Here is a 27,552-nt window from a genome sequence, read left to right as displayed (position 1 = left end):
GCCACACTGGTGTGATGTTCGAGGATGGATCTGAAAACGAAGTGTGAGTCTTATTGGATGGAGATGGCTTGCTTAACGCTTGACGAGGTGGCGGACTCTTGGAGGAATCGTGCTGGTCATCTTCCCCCGCTTCTTGCTTCACCCTCTTGACTTTTACGAAGCTCCTACATTCAAGCTGTCTTTTTCTGTCACCTGACTCCCAGCTGCGGCTGCCGTTGTGTCTGCTGTCAAGTTCAGGAGTCTGATGCAATGACTTATCCGTAAGAGGTAAAGCCTTGAGAGAAGCATCCAACCGGTGGCCTCGGTGCTTCTCTGTTTCATCCATTTTCGATTCCCTTCTGTCCCATGGTGGGTTCAGCCTCTGTCCCCACTCCTCCCAGTCAGGTTTCTCCCTCTTTGCTGAATGGCTATGGTTAGGCGCTGGTGATGATGAGTAATGCTGGTCAGGGGAATCACCTTTGTTGGAGTGGCTTATTTCTTCTGCTGTTTTCGCTCCTCCTTTCATGTCTGTGATGTTTATTTCTACATTTCCGTATGGAGACTGTCCACATGGAGATTCTAAAAAGTAAGAAGCAGATCAGCTTGATTAACTTTACTGTCTTCTAATACTGTGGCTAAAGGTATTTTATTACATTGTTGTCCTTGAACTCACCTAGATTGGGACTGATGCAGGAGGGTTGGACTTCCTTCTGTTGTAGCGTTGAGTCGGTTGGATCGGTGGCAGATGGAAACTCAAGTGCCAGTTCTTTGTTAGCTTTCATCTGCATTTTCTGTTTAGGGATGCATCAAAGAGAGAAGGGAAAGCATGACATATTTTTGGAGCCAGGTACAAAACTATGCAGCCCACAAGTACAGTACGTCTTAACTACATGATGCCATCAAATCCTTCCAATAGGTAACTACAGGGTATTCAAACCTCTTGTTCTGCATTTTATGGTATTGCAGAATTCAAAATGGATTAAATTGAGATTTTTGTGGTTTCTGCTTTGACATGGACTATAATCTGTGAGACCTTACATAGACATGTTCAATCAGTTGAATTGGCCAGAGGTGGACTCAATGTGAGTGTCACTGCAAAGCTGCTTAATATGTATTGACTCAGAACATTTAAGCTTTTCATTTTTAATTAATTTGTAAAAACTCCATTTTGACATTTTGTCTTATTGTGTATAGAGACAAAAGTCCTAATTCAATCCATTCTGAATTCAGACTGTAACACCACAAAATGTGGAAAAAGTCAAGGTTGAATACTTTCTGAATGCACTTTAGGTTATGTGACAAGAAGTTTGATCCATTTAATGGTTACCTGAACTTGTTTATGGTAATAGATCTGCCATGCAATGCAGACATGCTTTGCACCCCACCTCCCTCGTTTCTGAGAAGAAGAAACAATGTCAAAAGATTGCACCAAAAAGTAAAAGAGCTGATTCACTAAAGTAAACAATTTTTTCCTCTCACAGTCTGACTGACCTTTGAACTATAACAGGCAACAGGCAAGAAAATATTTTTCTTGCCTGTCAATCTGATTGTATATGCTACAAGTGTATTGACATGTCCGTTTTTGTTTGATGCATCATGGACACACCTTTGGCCGGAAAGCTCCCTGCGAGGTGTTGTGGAAGGCTGTGAAGGGGATGAATGAGGGCAGCTTTGGTGTCCCTCTGGATAGGGGCTGGATGAGGTGTAGAGTGAGGTGAAAGGAAATGAATTTTGAAATTATGCTTAATGGATGAGTGGCAAAAAAGATAGAAAGGGTGGACATTTCTAGAAATAGTGATATGACTAAGGTGAGATAAATGGTGGCTTATGTTGTGTCTGTAGAGAGGAACTACTTTAGTTGGGAATCGGTCAAGCAATGAAAAGACACAATACAACAGCGCATCTCCTTACATGACTGTCCTGGGTCCCCATTATAGATGGAGCAGGTAAGATGGCAGAGGAATGGTGAAGCATGGGAGTGAAGGAGTGCTGGTGAGTGTGCTGATGCGTGTGTTGGTGCTGATGGACCTGATGGACCTGGGTGTGAACGCAGGAACTGGACTGCTGAGAGGCAAGCAAGTGTGCTGGCAGTTCCTGAGGATGCAGGATGTTGTACTCTAGAGGGTAAGATCACAGAGACACACAACATATACTGTATTTACTAAGTATTCATTTAGGAAGAATAAAGCTCACTTCATTTTACTGTCAAATATTGCAACTCTAACAGAACAATAGGATGTAGTATTAGTATGTTGTAATAAAAACATGTTGAGGTTTCATAATGTCAGAAACTGAGCATGTAGGTGTGTATATACCTGACTGGGAAGTCCTTTTTGGAACTTGGGGGACTGGCATCAATGGGTTTGACCCTGGGATCAGTGAGGCTGGCTGAAGAGCTGCGGAAGCTGCAAACATACTGGATCAAAGTGGTGTGGTCCAGTTCACTGGCAAGATGGAGCTTTCCTCTTGATACCAAGTCTTCTGTCACCTGATTATTGATCAGCCTTCAGTCAAGGAACAAACAGAAACAATATCAAACTATTTCTGTGAATATTCACAGAAATATGCATATAATAATTTCCAGCAATTTACTTCATAACCCCCCATAAAATCAGTAAAATGGGGTTGTTTCTTGTTTACCCCTTTTCCTACTTCCTAACATTTTCTTCCATATCTTTTCTTTCTTTTCTTTTTTTTAATTTTTTTTTTTATTAAGTATTAATAATAATTAATTAAATCGAATAATATATGGGAGATTCGTCAGAGATGTTGACGTGAATATGGCATCTAAAAATGACTATATCTTGTTAGATTACATTATGTAATCCAATTGAAGACGTTCTGTGTGCCAGTGCCAATCCATTTAATTAATTTGGGATCCATCCGTTCCAAGGACACATGATTAGTAATGCTGCTAGTGAACACTGAACAATGTGATATGCATTACATCTGTTGCACACACTGTGAACATGAGCTAGAAACAGAATAGACTAGAAGAATTCATTACTGTGACACATTATGAATACGTTGTGTATTTTAAGAAATCTTTCTGTACACATAAATCAAAGTCAAAAGACCCAGTGGATCTTAAATCTTTCTTTTTCTAATGTATCTTTCTTTGATTCTGTACAGCTTTATGTGACTCTTAATGTTGTAATTGTTCGGATCTCTTGCCTCCCTCCCTGCATATAAATGAAAGAAGACAGTTGGTTCCTCTGTGAAATACCATCTTTTCCTGAGAGGGTTTGTTTAGGGTTACTGTTTAGCACTTTAGGGAACCACATCTATAAGCACACTTTTTTCCCCGAAAGTGTCTATAAATAGTATAATAGGATTTTCAATTAATTAGTGGGTATCAATTACTGGATTAAGGAACTCATTAACTCAGCAGATTACTCCTCAGATCTAAACAGACCAGTAGAAGAACAAGTAATTTGCTCCAAATTCAACCTTTCTTCTTATTCTTTTGATGCTGTTGTTCAAAACTGGTTGACTTGGAGGCAGGCAGATTGTTTTTGATAATGCCAACCTGATGCCATCCAGGTAATTTCCATTCTGCTTTGAGTATCTCCACCATCCTGCTGGCATGTTTGTGTCGATGCCCCTTTAACCCCTCTAGGCTGCTGCAATCCAATCGCCTGATCCCTCCTTTCTCATAAAGACGAGATTAGCTGGAGGTTAAACACCCTCTGTTCTCTAAATTTCGTCCATGTCAGCGTGCCGGAGAAATCTCTTAATCTCATAAAGGAGCTGTTTGTTAGGAGCTTTGGCTGGGCACAAAGTAGAGTGAATGAGGTATGAGAAACATCTAGCTGTGTCATGTAAGTGCACACGGGCCGCCGATACTCGTCTCTAAACATACATACTATATGATTCATGCCATGTCTTTAAAAACCTTCTGTAAAGTCTTGACATCTTTTTTTTCATGCTTCCTTAACAGACCTATACATTATCTGTCAGCTGTTAAAAGTTTATAGAATAATCCCATTTACCTTCCAGATTATAATGACATTTAACAGTAGAACAGAGACAATTCTACTGCCCTGATATCAACTTGATAAATCATTATATATTTAACAAAGTGCCCAGAAGATGAAATATCAGATATCCTTCTTGTTTGTAAACCAAAAAACATTTGTGCTTCTGAGTTAAATTAAGTTTTAAGTTTTGCTATTTTAATGATCTATGCTCTATGGATGATCAAGTCCAAACACTGAACCACCTTATATGCATTTGAAAAAAACCCACAAAAAAGTTATGTCATGGCGGCTCTAGTGTGTCGTTTGTTTGTAATAATAAGCATGCATCTCACCATTCACTAGCAGTATTCTCTGGTTCAGCCAAAAACAAATCTGTTCTATTCTGTCAGTATATGAAGTTACTTACCTAAGTGAAGAAAACAAGTGAAAAAACTCTTGAGCTCTTGATGTTTCATGGCTTTTTATCCAGTGAATAAGATCCAGCTCCTCCAGCATGCAGAGTCAGTCAGTGTAGTGAAAAGAAAGGCTTCCTAGATGTCCTCCCTTTCCCCTCCCTTATCTCTCTCTCTCTCTCTCTCTCTCTCTGTCTCTGTCCCTCTCTCTCTCCCTCCCACTCTCATTCTTCCTCATACACACATGCGCGCACACGCACGCACACACACACACACAGGCTAGGTGTGTTATAATAATTTCTGTAGAAAGTGCGTATTAACAAATGTGTCACAAAAACCTTTATAGAGTAATAAAAGGACACAAACAATTAAAAACAGAAAAACAAACAAATCACAATGTGTTACTTTTTATATGTTCGTTTTGCTCCATCAAATATGGGAGAGCTGCTGTATACCGCGGGCTACATAAACACTTGCTGATGGCTTGTAGGACGGTTTCCCTTGTATTGGACACTATACTGTGGGTCTGGTTACATATGTACATTTATGTTTGTATGACATATGACAAGTCACATTTAATGCATTGATCCATACAGTTGATGGGTGAATTCAGTGTCCCTTCTCTCTCCAGATACTGCAGTAACTGAGTAACTTCAATTCAACATGGGACCACCTGTTGCTGTAAGCCAGTGTCAGCTGTCTGTGGCCCCTGCTCATTTAGTCAATGTTACTTACCAACACTAGGAAAGACCATTAACTACTCCTAATGGCTTACTCTAATCCCATTAGCCTCCTAAACCCTTCTGATTTGGTTTAGAGAAAGAGAGCTTATGTGACAACATAGTTTTACAAATAAGAGTAACTGGATAGAAATCGCAGACCAGACAGAATAAAAAATAAAACTCCTCAAGTCCCTATTAACATATTATTTGTTCTCTGAAACACCTTCTAGTACCATGAGTGCATACATTTTTTGCATGGGTGGTCCCAATGGGGATGCTCTACCCACCAAAACTCACTCAGATTCTGCTTGACAGTTCAACCAGACCCCTCATCCCTGTACAGTCTAATAAAGGATTATTGTATTTATATAGGAATAAGAATGCCTTGTTTGGGTAATGCAAACATTATTGTTACTCTACCATACTAATAGTGGCATTAGTGGCTGATTTTTTGGGGCACATCAGATTGTTTCATCGATACATTCCAGTTTTATCTGGTTCTTAGATTACACTCAAGTCAAATAATGAAAATAGACACTGCGAAGTTAATGAGAACTAATATGATAACAAACAGTTCATTAAATTGTTAATTTATGCTGTCAATTAATGCTATAATTCTTATAGATTTGTCAGCATACAGGTTGATCATGGATGAAACATACTTGAACAATTCCAGTTTTGATTTGTGAAAGTTAAGAACTTGGGTTGGATTTTCCTTCACCCAAAACTCTCTTGATGACATCATCAAAATTAGCCAAATGTGATGGCAGCTCTTTTAGAAAACCAGAAAGAAAGAGGAGATTGTGGAGCCACATGGCTGCATGTAATATCAATGAAAAGCTCAGAATTTCTAAAGACAATAGAGCTCAACACAGTGCCACAGATGGCCCCGAACATGTAGACCAGAATCTAATCTGCTGGCTAGAAAAACAGAGTAATTCCTATTATGGCTGCGATCCATTTGCTTGGGTTTACTGAGGTAATGTTTCTAAATACTTAAACAAGTTCGCTAACTATGGATTCTGGGGTTTGGCATGAGCTCTGTCCTGAACTGGCCCCAGACAAATTGGGCTACCCTTCAATTGGATCCCATTAAGCAGAACGTAAGGCGGTGATTGGATGAGGCTTTGGGATGACATGTTCTCCTTGGTTAGCTAATGCCATTCTCACTAACCAGCCAAATCCTTTTAGTACGGGCAGGGTTAAAACCGCCGCTCCATCGAGGAAGAGCCTTTACATGGCCGTGAGCCATTGCCCCTCATAACCCACAACTCACTGATGTGCCAAAACTAACCAATCAACTAACAGCAGCTTCTTTGACGCATATGGAAATTATGTCAATTCACATCGATGAAAATAGATGTTTTACATTTAAGGCATTTAGCTGACTTCTCCAGGGCAATTTCTAATGCAAACAGCAGAATGATTTCAAATTCACTACATCACTAGTGGGGGACAACATGTTTACTATTTGCTTGTTTCTGTTTGAATCGGTTATGGTTGCACACCAGCTATTCAATTGTCCCCAACTGTTGAGTCCAAGTGTGTGAAAAAGGCAACAAAAACAAAGACGATAGGTAGACGCACTTTATTCCTAAAACAGAAGCTGCACCATCAGTAGCGGCACACAATTATATGTACACATATACACACACAATTACCTAAATCTGTTATATAAAATATATAATCTGACAATGTACCTTTTATTCCTCTTCAGAGCTCATTGAGTTACTGTGCGAGAGACTCTGGCACCAAAGCAGACGGAGAGGTAAGTCTCATCCACTCATTGGGTGGGACGCAAATGCCCAGGCCAGCTTTACTTCATTTTTACAGCGTGGCAATAAAAAGGTCTGTACCCTTTGAAAAAATAATACTCTAAAAGCAATCTACAGCAAATTCACTTGAACGGGTTTCCGTATTGTAATTGAGAAAATTACATCACTTTTAAACCAATTCCTTTACAGTGAGATGGCAATATACACACCCTCTAGGATTTGTAATATATAAAAGATATTAAGCATTAAAAATTCCACATTTAAAAACTTACAATAAATAATATATGCAGGCATTTCATTAGGATAAAATTTCATAGATTGCAATCTACAGTCATTAAAAAGACAATTTATTCTCCTTTATGAAACGTCCCTTGATCATCCAAAATGCTAAAATGGATTCTTGGCATTTGATTGATTGATTCATTGATTGGAAACTTCCAGTCAGTCAGTGTTGTGTGAGATACACCAGGGAGGGAAGTGCATTCTCCACGTCTACCCTGATGGAGCGTGAGGTCCATTTAGTCCTGGGATCCTTTGTAGCAAAAAAACAATCCATGATGATACCGAGTGATCTGTCAGATCAAACCTCAGCAGTTAGATCCCCTTAGAGTTCAGAGCATGTTCATGATAAAGTTGTACATCTGGTTGAGCACCACAAAGTGTACAGGCAGACAGGAGCGCCGGTCCTGGGTTGCAGGGTCGCATGTCAGCCAGGAGAGGGCGTTGTATTGCTCCAGCACAAATCTGTCAAACAGGGAGAAAGCAGACACACCAATGTTAATAAGATAAGATGCACTTTATTGATCCCCTAGGGCCTAGGGGAAATTTGTGTGTCAAAGCAGCAATGTACAGTACAGTAGCAGAACAAGGGAAGGTAATAAAAAGTGATAGAATAAGAATAGTGCAGAAAGGATATAGACAATATACATCAACAATATAACAATATAAATGTAAAACGATTAAAAAGTGTCTCAATGTCCAAAGTATTAAACACACGTCATTCCCCTCATTTTAATGTATATACTACCAGTCAAAAGTTTGGTCACACCTGATTGAATGTACTGTGTTTTTCATTACATTAAAAACAGTTTGATCTAAATGCTTATGCTTCAATGCTTGAAATTAGTTTTTTTACACAAATATAAACAGTGAAGTTGATGAATAAAGCCTTTGCCATTCCATCAAGGCAAAGGGTGGCTACTTTAAAGAATCTAAAATATAAGATAGCTTTGATTTGTTTAACACTTTTTTGGTCACTGCATAACTCCATCTGTGTTATTTCATAGTTTTAATGTCTTTACTATTATTCTAAAACGTAAAAAATCATAAAAATAAAGAAAAATGCATGTGTCCAGACTTTTGGCTGGTAGTGTAGTTCAGCTATTCTTAAACTTTACAGATCCGTCTGATCCGAGCAGCGTACCTGAGCACATCAGAGGTGTGGTTAGAATCCAGCGGATGGGAGTGTTTACTGTGCAGAAGCTCATCGGATTGGACAGAAGACACATGCAGGTGCAGAGAGGCCTGGGAAAGGGAAAGACGGATACAAAGGAAGAAAAAAAATCAAGTCTTTACATGAATGTATCTGTAACATTTTGGGTTCGAGTGGCAGGTTACCTATCAGACATACAGACCTGAGACCGATAGTATTAGCAAATAATTCTTAGCATTTGTCTTATTACTGCTTACGAGTTCAGTCTATTTCCAAGTCAGGTTGATACACTTTTCTGTGACTGACACAATCCAAACTGTTCTAGTGCTCCAAGAAGGTGAAAATATTGTTAAGAATTCACTATAAATACTATTTAACCAGGGTCTTCAGAGATGTGGTGCTGATCTACCTTGAGGAAGAGTGGGCACTGGTTCTGGGCTTGAGGGCAGGCTGACCAGAACCAGTCGGGGAGCGGTCCGGCCTTGGCTGTGGAGATGAAGTAGCCCAGTGCCATTGGCTGCTGCAGGATGTTCAGAGCCTCCTCATGGGACTCCATACGATCTGCACTCTGGCCCTGCAACACGACATCAACGAACACAATGAATAAAACAATACTCGTTTACTACAACATGTTATGTCTTTTGGGTTATACCAATCCCAGATTAGAGATAATAAAAAAAAATAAAATAAAAAAAACCCTCAAACTGTTTTATTAGTGTATTACTCACAATACCCTGACTCACAAATGTACACTGTGTGTGTGTGTGAGTCACTGAGTTTGTGACGTGATGTAGTGAGCTCAGGGACAGGGTGTATTGTGTTTTCCGTGGCCTGGGAGCAGTTGCCTTGTAACTGAATCATGTAGCAGCAAACTAAATGTGTCTTTACAGAAGTATAGCCATGCTTTTGATCTCTTCTTTTCTAACATTTGCCACGTTTGCTATGCTGCGCCGCACTTCAGGTACAAAGAAACTGCTCCCCAACACTCTCACACACACTCTGCTCCCCTGAGCCTCACTATGCCACATCACTACTTCGCAGTCACTTGCACACACAGCAGATGAGGGAAGTATGGAGAGCGAGACAATTCAACAGTGATTTGAAAATTGGGCATTTTTATCCATTTAACGAAACAAACAAGGATTGAATGTATAGGAATCAATAGCGAGGATTGACAAGGCAAGCGTGTTTTGATCTAGTCAGTTCTGAAAACACTGGAACTGGGTCTCAGTTCCCATCCCTACCTGCCATACAGGCAAATGATGGTTATGGTAGATCAAGTCCATGATAGTCGTGAGCAGAGCAAAGATGTTTTCATGCGGAAATGATGAAGTACAAAAAGGAGACTGACCTTGCTGCCGTCTCCCCCCTGGTGGTAGTGGGAGCCAGGAGAGTGTACAGGCGAGGTGGTGGGGGAGTTGGGCAGGATGTTGATGAGGTCCGGATCCACCATGTCATTGTCAAACAGGTCAAAGATGCCCATTCCGTCAGATCCGTCTGCAGAGAAAAACGTCAGTTCCCTGAATGAGCTCTCGACCGATGTGAAATAGGCTTTCTTTGCAGTCATAACCCATGGCAACATAGCATGATAACTGGAGTAGTATGCAATATCCATTATTCAACATTTCATGGATGTTGGGCAATAAGATAATAGATTTTGTGTTTCTTTTGAGGCCCTGTCCGCTGCAGTACGTACCAGGATTGATGGGATTGAAGCTGATGTCAATGGGCTCGGTGGTGTTAGTGTTGACCTGCACCATGGCTGAGGTGGGGAACACCAGGATGTGTGTGCAAGATGTGTCCTGAGGCGTACTCAGCTGGGACGTCTGCATGTTGAGTGTGGTGCTGCGACCAAACACCGAACCTGTCGACACAGAATCTAGAGAGAGGAAAGAAACAGTTGGAGACACATGGAGAGAAGGGTCAGAATAGGATTAAGAATAACTTAATTAAAAACTAACAAACTCTTAACTTGTCTCTCTGTTACAAAGTGAAAACAACAGTCAGTTGCTTTTACCTGGCATGATGACAAAGGAGCCCTGGGGCTCCATGGCAACCAGGCAGGCGCTGAGGATGCTGGGAGTGTCAGCAGCAGAGATGCCACACATCCTACATGTCTCCTTCAGCCGCTTACTGAGAGACTGCAGGTTCCTCCTGCTCAGCAGAATACTCCAGTCTGCAACATGGAGAGATTAAGTTTGAGATTTTCATCGGTGTTCATTCAAGTACATAAGGCTTTAGTCAATTGCATGCTGTACAGTCAGTGCAGATATTTGAAATGAGTATGTACCTCTCAGCTCGCCGTGGCCCATTCTGCCAAGCCGTCCAATCACGACTCTCCATGGCAGTGAGGTCACCTGCACCAGGCCGAGACACCACTCCCACAGCTTCTGCAAACCCACTCGCCTGGCTGAGCCCTTTTTCCTGCGAGCCCTGCACCAAACACAGCAAATACACTTAGAACAGAGACACAATTTTATGTCAACATCCATTAGAGTACTGGCTATACTGCAGGATCTGCGTATGAACCATGTGTGTGTGGGTGTGAGTACCTGTTGGGCACATCAATACTGATGATGCAGGTCTCCAGCAGTTCTCCATGTTGGTCAGTGCAGGAGGCCAGCAGCCAGCGCTGGTCATGGGAAAGGCAGTAGCCTACAAACAGGACGTTGTACTTCTGGGACGCCTCGCCGAAGGTCTCCCCCAGCTCAGTCTGCTTGTCTTTCACCGGTGCCAAGATGAAGGGGGGCGTGTACAGACGCAGACACTCAGGCCTCTGTGCAATGGGAAAAGATGGTAAAAAAAAAAATCAACAAAATAAGAGGATCCAAACACAGATTTCTCAACTAGTTTTCAGCTGGCTTCCTTCACGAGTCAGAGCTGCAACCACAGTGGCAATTACCTCTGGGCTTTTGAGTGCCATGTCAATGGCAAGACCAGGGCCAAAGCCAGTCAGGGCCTTGAAGTTGGTGGAGTTCGGCAGAGGCCGGCGACACTGAGTGAAGACGGAGAAGGCCAGGGACTTGAGGTGCTGGCCATAGAGATGCCGCTCCCCACTGTGCACAGGTTGCAACAGGTACTGGCAGGGAATGATCTGACAAAAAAATGCATATACTGTTATTTTAAACAATTGCTTAAAAAATTATTTTTAAGAATCTCATGTAACTTTAAATCTCAGCATTTGTTGTGGTGCTAATCTGGTCCAGAGGCAAGCAAGTGTTGGTTATGTACTCTACTCAGTCTTACTCTTTTGGATTTTGGATGCTTGCCACATGATTCTGTATGCAAAGATCACTTAATGCAGTTGGTGAGCCTTTGAGTGGATTGGTGGTTGGTTTGCTGGAAAATTGTGGATGGCAGTGAGTTTCCCTTTAATGCTGCCTTAAATCATTTTCAGCCAGAAGTGCAATGTCTGGTCAATTAAATTTCACTTGGTATTATACCGCCCTCTTGGCTATTATAGCAATAATAGCCAAGAGGGCAGTGAAAAAACAAGCTCTGAACAATGCTGTGCTATTGATTCTCAGTATCTAGGTTCACTATCCAAATTTTCTAATGCCACCAAAATATCTTTCAACTTCCATTTCTTTCAACTGAGTAAATTGCACCATTTAGACATGAGACAAACATGCAAACATAACAGCACAGCACATGTAACATCATGTGTGAATCTCAAATCACCTCGTCATTAGAGCCTTGTCTGCATACAGGCTAGAATTTAGCTATGCATCAACAATTTGTGTACAATTACAGAGAAAGATGAGTGACAAGTTATCCAGCTTCTAAGGAAGCACGCATGTTGTGATCATCTGAAAGTGAATATTAACATGCATGTGGTCTTCAATGTGATGTTTACTCCACTAAGGAGGCATTTTATGTAGTTTTCTGAAGTCAGTTTCCACACATCAAACTTTGGGTGAAATCTGATAAAATGCATGTGCAACAAATCATTATGCTCGGTAGGAAGGACACCGATCCTGTCCATAATTCTGGCATTACTGTGCAAATTACTCATTTTGAACTCTGGTACACAAAAGCCTTTTGGTCCCTCTAGTGGTTCAAAATTCCCTTTGGACTATTGATGCAATCGTGTCGGCCTAATCATTGCATATCAAAGGTGTGGCAGTTACCACCTCTGCTAGTCTCCACTAATGGGTCCCCTGCTCATTCTCACCCTCCCTTTGTGCCTGCTGTCAACCTGCACTGCTGCATCTCACAAATAAGCAAAGGGGACAGATTAGCCAAAACTGAGGGAGGCCTTACTCATAAAGCACAGCAGCAGAATCCTTTGTGAAGTGGTCAACTGATTGTACGAGTGATTTTTGTCCCATGAGACAAAGTTTCACTTGCCCGTCTTAACGCTTCTTTCACGATTCATTGTCTGTTCGGTTATAATACACTGGAAGTCATTCACTTCTATTGGAGACATGTTTGACGGAGTGGTAACGCAACACCACATTATGGACATTTCGGATGGAATTGGATTGAGGGATATGAACCATTTTCCTACTTTTGTGTTTCCAGCAAACCAAAAACATAGCCATAATCAGGAAGTAGGAGCTAACAAACCAAAACGTATAGCCATAATCAGGGAGAGCAAGTAGGAGTTAACAGGTTATTTTTTACGGTGATGAAAATTTTCATGTTGACAGTGTTGGTAACAGTTATCATCAAAATTTACCCGCTCCGACCATCATATAAAACCTGCAACTTCACAACTTTCAAAGTGACACGAGGGGCGACATGTTATAGCAGCGCATTTTTGGGTGTTTACGCTCAAAAATTCCACTTTGTTTTTCTTAGACACCAATTCCAGGTGGCTGGAATGTATTCATTTTGAAGAAACCGGAATTTGTGACAGCTCGAGATTATGTGTCAAGCATTTGTGAAGCATACTTGCTTGCTTCACCAACTACAACAAGTATGCAACAGGTTTCACTGGCTCCCTTTCCACCTTTGTTCTGGTCCAACCCATCCACTTTTGAAGAGTCCCTCCGAGTTATGTCCTGCCCCAACATTCATGTTTTAACCCAAAATACGATGAATTACAAACGCAAGAAACCATCAAAATGCTGTTTCTGTGTGACTTTAGTGTCGAACTCTGTACCTGTACGGAGACAGCGTTTCTGATGTGAGGAGGCAGGAACTGGAGCATCTCCAGGTAGCAGCGCAGCAGACCCAGTGAGTAGGCGCTTGAGTGGACCTCTTTGTCTGCGTCTTCGTAGCTGAAGGGGTCTACGATGTACACCACGATGGCAGGCGGGAAAGAAACAGCATGGGACTCACCGTCTGTGGGCTTGCCCACTTTGTCTCTCTCCATTGTGCTGTTAGGGAAAGTGAGGCAGTTGTTCAGCAGGCCGGCTATGTACACACCCAGTTTAGCTGTGAGATTTTCATGAATTTCAATTCAATCACTCCCAACTGATGAGCAACTGACCTTGACTACCAGTCAAAAGTTTGGACACCACATTTTTCTTTATCTTTACTATTTTCCACATTTTAGAATAATAGTAAAGACATCAAAACTATGAAATATCACAAATGAAATTATGCAGTGACCAAACAAGTGTTAAACAAATCAAAACTATCTTATATTTTAGATTCTTTAAAGTAGCCGCCCTTTGCCTTAATGGAAAGGCAAAAGCTTTGGAAAGAAATCCATACATAGGCATCAACTTCACTATTTATATTTATCTAAGAAACAAATTTCAAGCATTTAAGCATAAGCCTTTAGATCAAAATGGATTTAAGATAATGAAAAACATGGTAAATTAAATCAGGTGTGTCCAAATGTTGGACTGGCAGTGTATATGGTGGTAACCTACCTCTCTGGTGTTTCAGTGGGCCCCTGAGGCTGGTTGGCAGACGGTCCGTTTTCCCCCAAACCCCCTGGTCCCTGGGGATTTGACTGGGGTCCGTTTTGAGAGGTGCTGCCCTGCAAGCCTGCCGTCCCAAAGGGGGTGTACGAGCTTGGCTTGGCCGGGGCCATTCCCCCAATGGTCTGGGGGCCTGAGGAGGAGGAGGGAGGGGTGCTGTTGACCTGGGCAGGCTGGGCAGAGCTGGTGCTGGAGTTGGTAGTGTTGGTGCTCTGGGGTCCTGAGGAGGTGCTGGAAGAGCTGGAGGTCTGGGAAGAGGAGGAGGCCACAGTGGGGCTGCGCTGGGACAATAGAGAGCTGTCCAGAGACTGGTCCGACAGGTATGGAGCTGAAAGAGGTGACAGATGAGACAAGGAGATCAGCCTTGGTTTTTATAAACCACGTGACCTGACTTTGGCTTTGAAATGTTGTTAATAAAGGTGTGTTACCCAGATCATAGCGGCACACTTGAGCAAAGAGTTTGAGCTTATTAAAGGCTTCATTGTTCCCGTCTCTGGCAGCCATCTTAAGGAACCATTCGCTAAGGGGCTGCTCTGCCATGCTCCTGCCCTCTGTGGTGCCGACCTTCAACATGCCCTCTGGGTGAGTCTTACAGATGGGCCTGTGCTGCCCAAGCTGGCATGCCTGTCGAGAAAAATGGGAGTGAATGAGAAATGAAATCATCATTACATTTCGTTAGAACCTGAAATTGTGTTTTTGTGGGCATGTCAGGGCAAGAAAGATGAGTTTCATTAGCTGCCAGCTGCACACCTCATACACAGCAGTCAGGTCCTTGAAGAAGGTCTTGGCTCCACGGAGCAGAGCCTCATTCTCTGGGCAGATGACAACATATCCCACATCCCTCTGGGAGCCAAAAGGATCAAGCAGAAGCTTCTCCCAGTAGGGCAACCCAAAGGGAGACAGCACCACAAAATCATACTCATAACCCACCAAAAAGGTAGGGATGGGCAAGGGCTCTGGAGACTCGTCTGTACCTGGGGTGAAGAGACAATCAGGGTTTAGCCTTGGCTCTTGCAACAACTATTGATAATTTCATCCCATGCAGTCAGGAGTAAATGGAATGTGTATTTGAAGACTGAAGCACCAAAACACCCTATAATTGGTCTCTAATCTGTTATGGATCAGTCTGATAAGGTGTGCTTTACACTTACCATAGGATCCTCTCCCTGCCATCTTGTGGAACTGTTGCCAGGTGAGCGGTCCCTGCACGCCCCAGGAGCGCACACTCCTCTTTTTCTGAATGGTGTCCTGCAGCACAGGCTGGAGGGACAACAACACCCGCAGGACGTCCTGAGAGAATAACTTGCTCATATCTGTAGCTTCAGGGAGTGGAGAAACAAAGGGAAGGAAGACTTAGCATGACCAAGTTTCAGGTTTCAAGCAGTAGGAAGGAAAAAAGGAAAATAATCTTATGTTAACTTGTCAGTGAAATTTAGAAAAACTCACATTTGCGTTTTGGCCATTGATGAAGACAGGTGCTTTTCACTAGTGTTTCATCTACTTTGCCTCCTGACATATTGTCCATGAACTGCCTGCCATGCTCCAGTGCCATGTAGCAGTCATTATAACAGTCTCTCTCTTCAACCCGCAGGAAAGAACTAGGGGCTGCACTCACAGGCTTGGGATACTCCACACCCGCCATAGGGGCAAACGGGTTGGTGCACTGGTCCTGCAGCAGCAGAATGAGCTCATCTGGAGGCTTCTCCTTCAAGCTGCTAGCCTTGTGCATGGATGTAGCTCGCAGTTCTTCAAAACTCCGCTCTGTGTCCCGACTGGCGTCTGAGCCCCGTCCCACCACATCCAGCTCGTCCTCCAGGAAGAGACCGGCGGATTGGCCAAAGCGTCTGTTGGTGACGGCGCTGAAGCCACAAGTGCAGGGATACTGGGCCTCACCATTGTCATTGAGGTACACCCCAACGTCGGCTCCCCGGATGTTCATGTTGCAGACGCACACGCAGCAACTGTCGAAGTTGCAGTCCTTGAAGAGGTTCATGACCGACTCGGAGAGGATGAGGGTGACGTAGAGGCTGTGAGCCTCGGGGATGGAGGGCACAGTGGCCGGCTCCACTGAGCTGAGGGGTCGGCAGGTGGAGGGGGTGGAAGCGGGTGAATAAAGGTCAGAGTTGTCATACTTGAGGGAGCCCTGGACGCTGGATGGGCCGCGGGGGGTCCGTGGAGTGCGAGGCGTACGAGGGGTGGGGACGGAGAAACGTGGCGTGGCTGGGGAGGGCAGGATGCCTGCACCGCTGTTGCTGGGAGGGGCGCTGTTGGACATGAAGGGCGTGTGGGTCTGAGGCGTGTAGCTCTGGCTGTAGTCTGGCTCCACACTGGGGATGTTACTGACACAGGAAAAAGCACAATGATTAGACCAAGTTCAGATTCCACCAGAGTTCCTACACATTTTCTGTCAAAAATGGCTTTTCCAGACCTTAATTTCTTAACTGGATTTGAAGATTTTTGTCAGTGTTCAAGATGATGTATACTGAAAGTGGCAAGGTAATATAACCATCAGCTGGGCCATATCACTGTATGGTATATTCAAGTATATTCTTCACAACAAATATTACAATATGTGAAATGATACAATAATGGCTACAAATGATTATCCCAAATATTTCGCTACATATTGTAAATCACAATTACTAGTCTCAAGGTTTTCAATAACAGTTTCAGTTTGCATTTTATATCAACATCTTATACAGTGGGCATGCCAAGTGAAATTAGCCAATTATGACAGTGGCACCTACAACTACAAGTACATGTGTCCTGCCACATGTGCATCGGGACTGAACATCATCATTTTTCCATACTTGCATAACTGACCATGAAGACAAGTTTCAAACACACAATGTAGCTTTATTGGCCCAGTGTTTCCCATACAATGTTAATATTTGGGCAGCCCACCCAGGTAGATTAACAGCCAAGTAAATTTTTGTTTTGGCTTCATTTTGGTTGCCGTGAAGCATGAAGCTGGCGGTTCTCTCAGTTTTCAAACAATCAAGAGTTTTCAAACAATCAAGAAGCATGTTTGTGAACTACAAAGACCACAGTCCATAATCTGATGGTATCATACTAGATAATGTTGCAGTGCCATTATCTTAGATTACTAGATTGCAAAACTTTAACACCTGAAAAAATGAGTTACTGGGTGTGCTAAATGAAATAACAATGACAAGTCATCAATAACACCCCCTCCTGCTGCTGCCAAAGTAAATTGACAACTTGTGGGAAACACTGTGGTCTATTTAGTAGGTTTTCTGTTTTGCCGGCCAACCGTGACTTAAAAGCACAGCCCTGACCTGTTGGCGATGCTAAATGTATTTACCTGTCTTTGGTGAGGAGAGTCATGGATGACACTGGGGGTATCAGTTCCATTTTGCCCAGGGTCCAGCTGGGCGTGTACACACAGTCTTCTGGCAGCTTGATAGGCAACAGACACTGGCTGGGCAGCGCCTTCAGAGGCGCATACATGGAACAGCCTATGAATGGCTGACATGGCTCCGGCTTGTACACAAAAGAGAAGTCCTGAAAGCAGAGATGGTGTGAAAGGGACATCAGTTACTAATAATGAAGGCTATTTAAAAACAGTGAAAAATACTGCATATGTAATAAATGGCATACCTTGATTTCAGAGGGTTTAGGGCTGCAGAAACCCTCTTCCACCTCCATCTTAAAGTGGTTGTTGAGCTGGCTGCCATCCAACAGGGTGAGGCCCACCCCTGCTTCCAGGCTACCGTACTCCTTGCCCCCGGGGTTCATGGGAGAGTAACCTATGATGTGCTGCTCCAGGGAAGGGGGGGTGGGAAACATCTGGTGCAGGTCTGCTGAGCCTGGAGAAAAGAGGAGGAAGAGGAGCAAAAGTTATTACCTCTCCTGGGAAGGCATATGTACAAGTTTGTATAATGATCCGCTGATGCTTAATTAGGCTTCTTACTTATGCAAGACAGGGGTTCCAAAGTGGCTGGTTTAGCTTCCTTACAGCCAAACTTGTCCTCTGTACCAACACCAGCCCTTCTGGATCCAGGCTGTGTGAGCAGAAAAAGGTAGGGTTTGGTAGCTGCTTTGATACAGACTACTGCCATTTTATATATGTACAATTTAGGGGCTAATGTATTCAAAATGACACTGACTGCTAGCTCATCTTCATCAGAATTGAAGATTTTGTCCAGGTCACTGAAGGACACAGCCAGGTCGTTCTCATGGATCAAGCTGGTCGAGGCTGAAGGTTTACTGCCTGAGGATCCTTGGCCATCTGCGCCACAAGATTTCAGAGAGAGAGATTGAATATGGCACAAAACCCTAATCAAAGCAATTAAAAACTCTAAATGCCTGGTAAAATTAGGGAACAGGACAAAAGGAAGGCATTCTCACCATCAGCTGAAGTCCCAATTACATCGTCCCCCTGGGTCAAACAAAGAAAGGAGCAATCTTAATATTCTAGGAACACATGCTCCATCAATCCCAATAATATGACTACAACACCTGTTTTAACTGGAGTGTGCTTACTTGGAAAAAGAGCTTTGTCGCAATATGATACATGGAATGATTTGATTACACAACCCGTATCTTACTCATAATAATAATAATACTGGAATATTTGGAGTGCACACTTTGTGATACTCAAAAAGTTATTAGTATGTAGCACCAAGGGCCAATATATAGAATACATGTTAAAAAACCCATAACTGACTGGGTTCAATGCCCTGTGGCTGGATAGGAGCCCACCTTGTGTTTCTTGCCACCCTCTCTCTCTGCCCCAGCCTTGTCCTTCTTCTCAGTGAAGCTGAACTCTTCGTCTCCCTCTACGAAGGCATAAGGGTCTGGCTCTTCACTGTGCTCTCCGTCTCCTGTGGCGGAGGCAAGATGGCTGTTTCTCCGCTGGGCGTACGTCTTAACCAGCTCCTGAGACACCTTCAGGGGCCGCGTGGAGCCCGACATTAACCTGAGGATGATGAACAGCGCAGAGATGCTCAGACTGATGCAAGCATACTGTTTAAATAAACAGCTATAGTTGCCATTTTGATGCCAGTGAGGATTAATTCTAAAATACTCACTCAGTGACAGACACCACACTGTCTGTTCCTCCACCTCCTCCAGAATCATCTCGTATTTTGTCCACAGGTAGCTGGGGTGTGAGGAAGTCAGATGCCTTCTTCCTCGGCAGATTGAAGTACTTCCAGGGGTTGTGGGTGGAATCTTCATGGGGGTTGATGGCTGAGCCCACAAACACAGTGGGCTCCAGGGTCTCGGTGTAGGCCGGAGGGAAGGGCACAGGCATAGACATGGGCTCCAGCTGAGGTTCCTCCGATGAGGCCTTTTGGGGCAGCAGACAAGGCTCCACTGACGGGGGGTAGAAGGGTTGGTGAATGGGTGTGGAAGAGCTCTTCATGGCACCTGGGTCGCCCTCTGCGTGGTCGCAGGGATGGGGGCTGAGAGGAGGGGGCTGGGGGGAGCCGGCCAGGTCGGCAGGGGGGCCGTGGGTGTGCAGCGTAGGCGCTTTGGAGGGGGCCGTGTCCACGTGGTGCAGGCTGGGATAGGATCCCTCGTCCTGCGATCGTAGACAGAGCCTCTGGGCCTGCGGCTCAAGGGACTGCTCCTCACTCACAGAGCTGCGGTGGTGAAAAGGTGTCTGGGGCCTCTTCTGCTGCTTCTCCCCCTTCTCCAACTTCTCACCCAACTTGTGCTTGGGGGCCGGCTGGGGGGGCTGGCCCGATAAAGGTGGGTGTCCTGAGGTGCTGCTGGATCGCTGTTTCTGGTTTTTATGCCTGAGGTAAGGACAACAAAAAATGCATTTGAAATGCTTTCTTTAACAGTGGTAGCGGTTATAGAAGCTATCAAGTATTAAATAAAACACAAACAAATACAGTCACTTGTAAATGCGGTCCACTCAAAATACCTTGAGCAATTGCAATGTGCCCTGTGAGTCGACTCCACAAAATCCCAAAGTCCTGTTTTGTCTGCCTCCTCCTCACAGGTCCCATTGGTCAAGGTAGAAAACTTCCTCCTATAAAAAGGAAAGATACAGATTTTATCTTTGAGCACAGAGGTACTCTTTGACTGGCAGTGTTAACTTTGAGGAGAAAAGCTGAACGTACTTGTTCTCGGCACGGTTGATGTTGCACTCCTGCCACACAGACTCCACCACCTGGCTGGCCAGCCTGCGAGGAATTTTGCCCCCATGGAGACCTCCACTGTTAGAGCTGTAGCCGTCAGACGCAGAGGACAATTTCAGCCACCTCTGGGCAGGCTGATAATCTGTAAGGGAAGAAAATATAAACCCACCCACCCAAGTGCCATACAATGAGTGTGCAGAATCTCACAAAAAACACAGGCTGGACAACAGGTTAATGTACTGAACCGTTTCATCTTTTGCAGGTTCACCGTTTTAAGATCGCATTCCAGTAAATATACAGCTATTGGTCTTACCGGTCTGAGCCTCCTCTGGTGACGTTGGAGGAGTTAGAGTGACAGAGGACATGGCAGGGTCTCTGTGAGCAGCCTGGCCCTGCTGAGCGCCACACAGGCTTCCTGAGGTGTTGGCTGAGCCCTGGGGGACCACAGCAGGCAGGTCCGACAGGGGGATAAGCACTAGGCAGGCAGGGTAAACCATCCTCACTCCCGCTGGAACAGAACAAAAACAACCTGTTAATGTATTTCCACAACTTCTAACTCCACGTGAAAAGCACAGTAAGCACCAACTTTCTCCCTTGGATTCGGTAACTTGCATGGACAACCTCTATTCTAACATGATGACCTCAGACCGTCTTACCGACGAGGACCTCCACAGCAGCCAGCGAGTCGTCTTCCCAGTCCGTATCCTCCATCTTGTCTTCCTGGACCTCCTTGGGACTGGGGCTGATGGGATAAAACTGCCTCCACTCCTCAATGAGCTTCTGGGTAGGGTGGTCTGACATCTTAAAGGCCTGTCCTGTGAGGGTCCCGTTCAAGCCGTAGGGGCTCAGGATGACTGGAGTGGAGAGAGGAGTCGGTATACATTGTTATGATGTACTCCCTGATAAACCCCAACTGAAATGCATACAGGTAAAGATGCAGCATCTTCATGTAAAATGTTACTATGGTGCAAAGTTGGTGAGTTCCTACCTTGCAAGGGGCTGGAACTCTGCTGGGCGAGGCTGAGGTGCTCATCGCTCAGCCGCTGCAGAGGCTGATGCTGGGCGATCTCCACGCTTGTGCACACATTGCTGTCGCCGTGTACAAAAAAGGTGAAGGCACACGACAGGTGCTCACTGCGAGGACAGAAAAGGAAAGGAAGAGGAAAGGAGAGGAAAGAAAAACATGAGTCATTGTAAGAGTTAGAGGGATTGTTCTGCAAGCATAGCCGCATCATTAAGGGAAAAAGTGAGCATGGAGTTATTTTTAAGTAAGCATTTGACAAAACCAGCTCATCCACCAACAATTGGCAACAGTCTCACCTCACTGTCAGTAACAGAAAGCTAATGCAACCCCTGCAGGCTATTCCAGTTAATAGCGTACTCCCCACCACAGAGACAGCTCACAGTGAAGGAATGACTCAAGAACGGGGGAAGGAATAAAAAGGGAGGAGAGGAGACCGCTGAGGGAGAGAGAGAGGATGTGAGAGCTCCAATTCCTAGCATATTTGGCTGCGCACTTTGAGCCATGTCATTAAACTGTGCTTCCAGGTGACAACTGGAAGGGGCAAATGGCCATGGAGGCCGGCTAAAACCTTCAATCAGACAGTCTCAGCTTCAGCACAGTTTGACCCTGCATCAAAACTACACTCAACAAAACAGGCCAAAATGTGAGTTATAAATAAACATGGCCGATTATTATAGCCTTGAAATGTTAAAACAACATCCATCTTTATTTTCTAACTAGTTCTGGAAGGCCATGCGAGTAAATGCACTAAAATAGTCCTTGTTGACATGGTTGCTGTAAAACCACAGTGCAGACTCAGCGTTTTCCAAAGACTGCCCTGTTTACCAGTCAGAGAGGGCAGGCGACAGTGAGACTGCCAGATTTTTCTGTTAGAGGTGCTGTGCTGCTGCCTCAACACCCACTTGTAGATGTGTTCATCTAAAGCAGAAGCCAAAGGGGCCAATTCTCCACACACACACAGTGATACCAGTGAGCAAGCAATCGCCTCAGTTCTATACAACAACACTTTTATAGCTACTAAAACACTCTGAAACCACGGGCAAAGCTGCCAGAGGCAACTGAGCAAAAGGGCTGTGCATCAAACAACTCAAGGCTGCTTGGATCACCGGAGCCAAGAAGCCAAGGCTCAAATTAGCCTGTCAGGGAACTCCAGGATTCCCTAGCCCTCTCATTCAAGTGCAAGGGGAAGCCAAACCTATGCCACTAGCCTTATGTAGAAGAGCGGCACACTGCTCTGAACAGGACAGATATTTGCGGGCTGCTGCTTGTTCACCTCAAGCTGGAGCAAACAGGCACCGACTATATATTTCCACAACAACACAGACTAGTTTACAAAGTTGCTGTATCAACATGATAGTAAATACCTTACACTGGAGGCGCGGCTCCATTACCTTAGAAAAATACTAATCTGATAGACCAAGTTCCCATAAGAGAACTGACGCAACATATGGGATCATTTCATGTAAAAACAGATGATGACTATTATTTTACATGAATTTCACATGTGAAATCCGCTGAAAAATACATAATGCTGAGGATGTAATTAGCGATTTGTAATAATCCCATCATATTCCCCATCACGTCAAAACAAAACCGATTAATTTCCAGGACTCCAAGATTTCTCTGTCTACAGCTCAGAGAATTCCAGGAAATTGGTGACTTGGTGAAGAACCATGAGTTGAGACAATCCTAGTCAGAAATGCTCTATCGATTCGAGTTAAGCCTGACCTGAGAGTATACCATGTGTATACATAGAAATGAATTCAGTCCAAGGGATACTGCATCACAGTCAAAAGTCTTAGCTACTCTGGGGTGTCGTTGTTACACTGTTTTAGGGAAGCCTGATGCGTGTTCTGTTTGTTAATAAAAAGAAGATGTTTAATTCCCAGGAAAGACACAACTGTCAGCTTCTAACAACACAGTTGACACAATACAGCTGCAAGCCGCAATTCTCGAGTTCAATCCCAAACAGGAATGTTAAATATTAAAGGCCGTCAGGGGCCAGGAACTGTTAAGGGAATGTTTAAGCTTTGAAACTCAAGCAAGTTTCAAAACAAGGAGGACATCTGCCCAATGAGTCGGTTACAACTGCAGTATGCATAATATTGATGGATCTGCATAAAATTTTGCATCCTTCCAACATCGCTCCCAACAAATCCACCAAGTTTCAAAGTAAATCCAACTCATTTAAAAGCAATTATGATAGACATTGCCCACATACGCCAAATCCTGACTTATGAATACTCCAAATATTGACTAATATTCAGCCATAGAGCAGACTACATGCCATGACATTTGGTCTGCCAGATTCAATTTTGCTGCCTTATGTTTATCTTTAGCAATAGTGCTGCCCCCTATTTGCTGTCTCGAAATTGGCTTGAGGTATGAACTATGTGAACAAGTGGACTAGGGCAAATGCCACGATGACTGAATGCTATAAAGGGAGTTATACCCAATCTGTGATAAGACATACCTCACTGCAAGTCCATTGGTTGATACTGACCACATTGTTTTTACTGATTTAGCTGGACAATGGTCAGATTTTCTATTTTGCTCCATTAATGATAAGAGAAACTTTGGTGTAGATCACTCAAAACTTGGAAAAACCTTAGTGAAATAAAACTGAAGGGACAGCATAAGGATAATAATAAACCTTGACCAAAACAAAAGGGTTTCTACCTCTATGCGGAACAAAACCCTAAATAAAATCAGAAAAAAAATAAACGTGAACTCCTAAAAATACAGATGCCAGCATGCTCTGTCTTGGAAACTTGTCAAAAATGTGTGACAAAAATGCTTATCATGATCCCAGGGCAAAGTTAAGCAAACACTGACTTTGTCATACAACTTAAGACACTGCAATATGTTATAGGGAGCAGAGCATACCTTTTATTGATGGGCTTCTCCTCCTTCTGGTAGGGCTTCACAAACCACTTGCCAATGCGGACAAAGCTGCGGTTCATGAGACAGCGTTCCAGCAGGTTATGGATGGCTTTGAACAGAAGTGTACGACACTCATAGGACAGCCCGCTCTCCCACTCGCCGTCCTCTTCACCTGAAACAAGGCAGAGACATTAACTCAGATGCTTTTGACAAAACTCTCCCTTCTGTTGTCTTGTGAAGACAACTGTCTCATGTTAACTGTCAGTTGTGTTATACCTACATGGGTTCGACACCCATGGGGATAATTTGTTTGGCTCTGTAGACAGCAGACTACGGTAATACTTGCAGTGAACCCAATGAGCATAAGAAAAACACATGATTTCAGCATTCAGCTGAGTGGTTATAATGCAAAACACGTAACCCAGAACGGAGCAAGAGTCACTCAGGTGCCAAAATGAAACATTTCCTCTCATACAAAGCAAATCTGCTGTGAAAAAGTTCTGAATGTGTTCTCCAAGTGAAGCCTTCTTGTTGACATTTCTTAAACACCGCTGTCATCAACTGTGTTTTCAAAAGTGCCATACTTCATCGCGATAGAATGTAAATTTCTAACTTAAAATTGAATTTACATTATTATTCCTATGATCTTCACAGTTTAGTTGCCTACTAGTTGCCTACAGGAAAATGTCAGTCAAGACTGTCAACAGAAGAGTAAAGACCAATCTGTGTTGTCATCAAAAAACACTTTCAGGAGCTCCTGGAAGACAGCAGACACGAGACGGATTGTGTGGTCTATGTGACAGTACACAAGGACATTTTCCAGAGATATGAATGTTTGTAGCAATGAAGGGGAAATGAATTCTTGATCCAAAAATCAAGACTGTGTGTTGTGATAGCTTGCTCTCTAAAGCTTACAGCTCCGTATCTGTAGCTGAGACCCAATGGATTCCAGAGGGCCTTGGAGACTTGGTTTAACATAGATGACTTAGCCAAAAGTCATGTAGGCTATCACAGCTGATTATAGTCAGGCTTTGTATAATCAAAATAGAAGTGGAGTTCTATGCCATGGTTCAGACTTGTTGGCACTGTTAGCTCATTTGGGTGTAAAAGCTTGAACAAAGATTCTACAAATCCACCAATTGTTCCTGCCATTCACTGTCAGTACGGCAGCTGCAGAAAGTGTCTCTTAATAACATCACAGATTAGGCTTTTGACTCTCTGGATTCTACCTCTGGGAGAGTTGTGCTTCTTCAAAAATACTGAATAAAGTCTTTTTACACTGCCCACATATTTAGGGTATATGTGCAACTATGCCTGCTATTAAACTGCTACGTAAATTCAATTTCAAGCGGAATCAATTAAGATAATGTGAGATTGACAAATCAGCATTCTGAGACGGCAGAAAACATCTGGAGCGCAACAGGCACTTACTTGAGAGCTCATTATGGATGAGCTCGGCAAAACTAGGGTCATCCCCCCACCAGAAGAGCCAGAGCTCCCTGCGACCTGGGGTGTGGTGCCTTCTCCACACACTCAGCACATCTGCCGCCAGGCATCGGCTGAAACTGCACAGGATAGGGTCCTCCTCAGTCACAGGGAATAGGATGGGCGAAGAGGTGGGTCCTTGCCACACAAAACGCCTCCATTTTATTCCAGTCAAATCAGCCTAAGAGATGGAGAGAAACAATGCCAGGATGAACAGAGAGCATTCCATAGCTGCAGTACTAAAGCCAATCACTGTTGACTACACAACGTAGTAAATGTGTATCTTTCACCCCCTGCATACACAGTAATGTGCAACTGCGGACTATTTTCTCTGTGAAACACAAAATCACTCATAATAAGGACAAATGAAAACTTGAGGCTTACTGACAACATGGAAAGTTTGCAGTATTGTGTGCATGTGATACCACAATCAGGCCTGAATAACTACCATGCAGTAATTTACTCTGCAGTTATAAACAACTGCTGAGGCAACACTGGAAGTCTGTCTAAAAGCAAATTAGCTGGGATAATATGCAATACCAACTATTTGGTTAATCCATTATCCTCCAAGATGTGTGGATGGGTCAGTCAATATTGCAGTGTCACTTTAATTAAGGAAAAATAGAGTGCTATACAGATTTAGTGTCATTTGCCAATCGGCCTGACCGGTTACCCAGCTTGTAGCTAACATTAGCTGAACATTTTTGTTTCCAATGCCGTGTAAACTGATGATCATGCCAAATTCAAGAACAAGTACCCAATTGTAATGTTACATTGCAGCGTGTGCTGTCTCCGTTATTAAAGTTAGATCACGATTTTGCAAGTTGCAGGCCCGATGCCTTCACGCCAGTCTGCAACTGACGTTACAAAGCTTGTTGCCTTATTAGCCAAAATGGCTTTCTGGCCTCCCAGTATAAGAGCTAACGTTAGCTAGCGCAAAGAGCAGAGTGTCTTACCAAGCAAAATAGGTTGGAGTGGCAGTCCTCCAAACTGGCCCCGTTTGGTACAAAGCACGAACTCATCCTTTCACTGCGTGGTTGTGATGTTAGAGTCCATTGTCTCAACCACCATGAGGAGTGATAACTTATTTAGCTAACTTGCAGGCAAAGCGCTATTTAGGTGTAATTATCCCGTGAAACCGCAGACGTTACCAACTAGCTAGCTAACGCTAGTCAAGCACAGACACAACTTCTAACCGGCGCTAGCCACCACTAGCCGGATAGCGAAGCTAACGTTAGACAGCCAACCAGATAGCGTAAACTGTACGCTTTTAGCTATTCGATTCATCAATCCTATTTGAAATGTATTGTCTGATCTAGTTAGCCGCCAGCTTGCTGCTACATAACCTTAACGTCAAACAGACAATGTTAACATGACATGGACAGACTAGCCTCCAATCAAACACCAGGAAACCTATGTGCGCAATGAAAATATGAGATCGCAAGCTAAAAAACTTCACCTCAGAAGCTTAGTCCCTGGTTAGCTAATGCTAATGCTAGCTAGCTGATCTGAAACAATTTCAAAGCAAAGGAACTCTCCCCTCCCCCTGATCTCTCTTAGCTTGCTAGCACACAAGCTAACATACCAGAGCTCCAACGTTAGCTAGCTAGCTAAATAAAACAATTAGCTACACCGCCCTCATTTTCGCTAAAACCACCATAATGCTCTGACATAGTGAAACTACTCTTAAAATGAATGAAATGCCAAAACCGCGAGACCACTCATCGGCTACTCTTATCTGACTGATCCATGGGTCCTGCAGATTTCCATTATTTCAGTTCATGGATTGAATTCTTTAATGGCGGCCAGGAGGACAACTCTGCCTCTCAACTCCTATTGGCCAATTTGTGGTAATGGGGGCGTCATCCGGCTTCAAGTAGCTCCATGACTT

The 27,552-nt window shown here is 43.7% G+C and overlaps 1 protein-coding gene across 2 annotated transcripts; it reads right to left on the bottom strand.

Moving 5' to 3' along the window:
- Positions 1-6,646: 6,646 nt before the first annotated feature.
- LOC139661955 (mediator of RNA polymerase II transcription subunit 13-like) lies at positions 6,647-27,407 on the bottom strand. Of its 2 annotated transcripts, none has more exons than XM_071540547.1 (30): positions 26,618-27,407; positions 25,608-25,842; positions 24,180-24,348; positions 21,258-21,403; positions 20,926-21,123; positions 20,583-20,777; positions 20,252-20,411; positions 20,053-20,160; positions 19,211-19,921; positions 18,882-19,098; positions 18,528-18,558; positions 18,287-18,408; positions 18,091-18,181; positions 17,778-17,986; positions 17,482-17,681; positions 15,603-16,495; positions 15,308-15,475; positions 14,907-15,130; positions 14,585-14,780; positions 14,106-14,484; positions 13,388-13,604; positions 11,183-11,374; positions 10,833-11,056; positions 10,571-10,713; positions 10,298-10,456; positions 9,977-10,159; positions 9,632-9,777; positions 8,690-8,854; positions 8,272-8,372; positions 6,647-7,592 (listed from the first exon to the last, which is right to left on the bottom strand). In XM_071540547.1, the coding sequence occupies exons 1-30, from the start codon at positions 26,681-26,683 to the stop codon at positions 7,460-7,462; spliced, it is 6,381 nt and encodes a 2,126-aa protein (XP_071396648.1). In that variant the 5' UTR covers positions 26,684-27,407; the 3' UTR covers positions 6,647-7,459. The 2 variants fall into 2 exon arrangements, with proteins under 2 accessions (XP_071396648.1, XP_071396655.1); XM_071540554.1 differs by having other exon boundaries at positions 9,632-9,811; positions 10,032-10,159; positions 17,778-17,980; positions 18,091-18,191; positions 18,294-18,408.
- Between the last annotated feature and the right edge of the window lie 145 nt (positions 27,408-27,552).

This window comes from Centroberyx affinis, unplaced genomic scaffold (genome assembly GCF_046629955.1).
Source record: "Centroberyx affinis isolate AG114_WGS23_722 - 3 ecotype Tasmania unplaced genomic scaffold, CSIRO-AGI_Caff_v1 ptg000211l_1, whole genome shotgun sequence".
Classification (NCBI taxonomy): domain Eukaryota; kingdom Metazoa; phylum Chordata; class Actinopteri; order Beryciformes; family Berycidae; genus Centroberyx; species Centroberyx affinis.
Note: the sequence above shows the minus strand (reverse complement) of the source record. Positions and strands in the feature narration are given on the sequence as shown.